Source organism: Hippopotamus amphibius, chromosome 6, assembly GCF_030028045.1.
Source record: "Hippopotamus amphibius kiboko isolate mHipAmp2 chromosome 6, mHipAmp2.hap2, whole genome shotgun sequence".
Lineage (NCBI taxonomy): Eukaryota > Metazoa > Chordata > Mammalia > Artiodactyla > Hippopotamidae > Hippopotamus > Hippopotamus amphibius.
The window spans coordinates 1,625,716-1,628,752 of record NC_080191.1 but is presented as its reverse complement, the minus strand read 5'-3'; the positions used below and the strand labels follow the sequence as shown (position 1 = coordinate 1,628,752).

General features: G+C 62.8%; 1 protein-coding gene across 2 annotated transcripts; it reads right to left on the bottom strand.

Annotated features, from left to right (window-relative positions):
* Positions 1-1,245: 1,245 nt before the first annotated feature.
* LOC130856032 (uncharacterized) lies at positions 1,246-2,817 on the bottom strand. 2 transcript variants are annotated; one of them, XR_009054415.1, is made up of 2 exons: positions 2,692-2,817; positions 1,246-2,506 (listed from the first exon to the last, which is right to left on the bottom strand). XR_009054415.1 is itself a non-coding variant. In XM_057740212.1 (2 exons), the coding sequence occupies exons 1-2, from the start codon at positions 2,791-2,793 to the stop codon at positions 1,981-1,983; spliced, it is 603 nt and encodes a 200-aa protein (XP_057596195.1). In that variant the 5' UTR covers positions 2,794-2,815; the 3' UTR covers positions 1,246-1,980. The 2 variants fall into 2 exon arrangements, 1 of the variants encoding a protein (XP_057596195.1); XM_057740212.1 differs by having other exon boundaries at positions 1,246-2,481; positions 2,692-2,815.
* Between the last annotated feature and the right edge of the window lie 220 nt (positions 2,818-3,037).

Here is a 3,037-nt window from a genome sequence, read left to right as displayed (position 1 = left end):
GGGCAGGGAGGCGCTGTGGACATCTGCCCCCCGGGCTGGCCAGGAGTGTGGAGGGGGCGCAGGCTGGACCTCCCGAGCTTGGGCAGAGGGGCTGCGGCTGCGGGACCCCGGGCGGAGCAGGGCCGGGGCGCTGTGAGATGAGGGCCGTGCTACCCGCCCTCGGGGCACAGCCGCCCCAGAGCTTCTCAGCCCTCGCAGCTGGGAGTTTGCCCCTGCGTCCCTGGCGTGTGGCCTGCAGGGGCGGCAAGGGCTCAGTCAGCACCTGGGTTCCTGCTTTTGTTCCCTGGGTGTGACCGTGGCCGGGGAGCCGGGCAGGAGGGAGGGAGCCGTAAGCTGCGGAAGGAACAGCCACAGAAGCCCCAGGACGGCCAGGGTGGGGCTGGGGTCCAGACGAATACGGTAGAATGTTCGCAACACACACACCACACAGCAGCCGCCCGCCGTCCCTGCTGCTCGGGTTGGAAACTGCCTTTCACGCCCCAGGTGGACCTCGGAGCAGTCACAGGTGTGCTCAGGCCACCAGCATCCGACTGACCGTCCTTCGGGCCCTCGGGGATGGAGTCGGAGTGGGAAAAACAGCCCCGGTGGGTCAGATGCCCCTAAAACAGCGAGGGATCTCCTTCCTGTCCCCCAGGAGCAGAGACCCCCACAGGCCTTCTCCCGAGGGGTCTCCCTCGCCCCCTCGCCAGCCCGAGGGGCCCCACCTCCTTGCTCAGTGCCGGCCGCTCAGGCGGAGTCCCCGGCCACCGGCCTCAGCGGGTTCGAGGGCCCCGGCTCCTCCCGGCTGTCAGTCAAATGGGACAGACTGCACCTCGCTGAGCGGTGTATCGGTGTATCGTTGCGTTTCTGCGGAATCCCTTCACATGCCCCGGTGTCTCCTCTTAATCCAATCAGCACCTCCTGGCAGTCGGGGGACTTCTCTGAGGAGAGAGAAGCTGTGCAAAGTCAGACACGAGAAGGCGTCTGGAAACGGCCATGTGGACGTGGGCCTGGCTGCTTGACACCAGGGGCAGACGGTGACGGGTGACACCCACGCACAAAGCAGTTCTTCCCATCAGAGGCCCCTCAAGAGGCCTTCGGAGATGTCTCAGCCCAAGACCCGCTCCGAGGCAGGGAGGCGGCCTCCTACGGAGGGGCAGCTCCCCGAACACGGCGTCACGTTTTCATTAGCTGTAAAGTATCGGTTTAATCATCTTTCCCAGCAGATTCCTGTTCTTTAAAATATTTTATTATTGGCCCCAAGGTCCCAAAGACATTTATTTTAAATGGGAAACACACTCTGTTGGGCTGGCATTCTCTGGGCACGTGGATTCTGCCCCTGCCCGGGGCTCTGGGAGAGGGCAGGTCTGAGCGTCTGAGCTGGAAGGTCTGTGCTTGCTGAGGCAGCCCGCCCACCTCCGGGGAAAGGCAGCAAACAGCTCCCGTCCTCCGTGTGGCCCCTCCTGTCCCTTTCTCACCCCGAGAACACCGGCCACCACCACCGGTGCCCAGCGGGGCACCGTCACACCCTTTCAGGTGATGTCCTGGGGTACCTTGACCCCTGGAGAGGGGGTGTCCCTCCTAAGTCACACCCGATCCTCTTCCCAGCTCTGTTCGGACCACGCTTGTTGCGCCAAGATACGGGTTACTTTCAGTACCTGTGACCCGGGGGTATAGCCCTAGTGTCAGAAAGTTCCGGCCAGAACTGCTTCTTTTGGAGAACATACCGGCCCCATGAAGGAGGGGATCTGGCGAGGGGTCTGTGGGCGGGTGTGCGCGTGTCTGGGCCGCGGGAGGCCGGGGGTGGGGACCGCGGGCTGTGAGGGGACCTTTGCTCCAAGTGAGCGAGGGCTGCTCGGCCCACGGGCTGCTCTGTGCTGAGTCGCCTTCAGGATCGCCGAGGCCGGGACAGAGATTCCTGCTGCAGGAGGCCGTCCAGGTGAAAGGAGACGTGCAGCGAGGGGTGCAGGCATCTCCGCTGCGTGGGGCCGCGTCCAGGCATCAAGGCACACGCGCCCCACACCAGGAAGTTAGGGTGAGCCGTGAGGGTAAGGTGCTCTGCGAGGACCCTGGGCGGACGGCCAAATAAAGACCAAAGCTCGGCGCTGTCCCGACACGCAGACGCGGAGCCCCGGGCCGCCCGGTGATGCCCACGGAGGGGCTCCAGGTGCGGCGGCTGGACCCTGACCGCGGGTCTCCCCACCTCCAGTCCCGGGCACCCTGCCCACACTTCCGGGCCAGGCAGCCGCGGACCCTGCCCCAGATGCCTGTTCCAGGACGCAAGCGTCCCTCTGACCACATCTCCACCTTGTCAACGGAGAGCGATGCCGTACACGACAGCAGGACGGGGATGGGTGGGACTGATGTCCTTGGGGAGTTACACGCGAGGATGGACACAGATGGGACCTGGTCGGCGTCACATCCCTCAGCCTCCGGAGGCAGGTGTGCAGGTCGGGCAGTCCTCTGACCCAGTAAATGAGGGACGCACGAGAAGAGTGTGACCTGGAAGGCAAGGTCCTCCTGGACACTGCGAAATAACCATAAGGAAAGAACTTCCGGACCGCTCACTAGGGCTGTCCCCTGGGGCATCGGGAGTTGCCGGGACCTTCTTGTGGGAACCGGCCTGCTTCCCAGTTCCCTCCTTGCCCCGTGCACTCAGGTCTGCAACCTTTTCCTCTTTTTCCTAAATATTTAAATCACACAACTTCTCACCCAGCTCTGAGCAGCGTCCAGGCAGACGGATGGCTGTCCCATTTCTCGCCAAGTGAGGGGTCGTTTGGGGTTGGGTCTCCCTCCTGCCTTTGGCGGAAACATGCCCAAACTTATTCTCCAAAGGAGGGAGTTGGCTCGTGGGCGGGGGTGTCACCAGGGCAGGAAACACCAGGTTGGGAGTTTCTTTCAACATCCTTTAAAAGCCTGATGGGAGTTTCCGGTTTCATCTCTCTTAAGGGAAGTGGTGGTTGGTCACCAAGCAGTCTGTATGCAAACTCACGGATGAAGAAGTGACTCTTTAAAGGATGCTGTGAGGACCTGTTTCCAGCCTGCCTCAGGGCTGCTT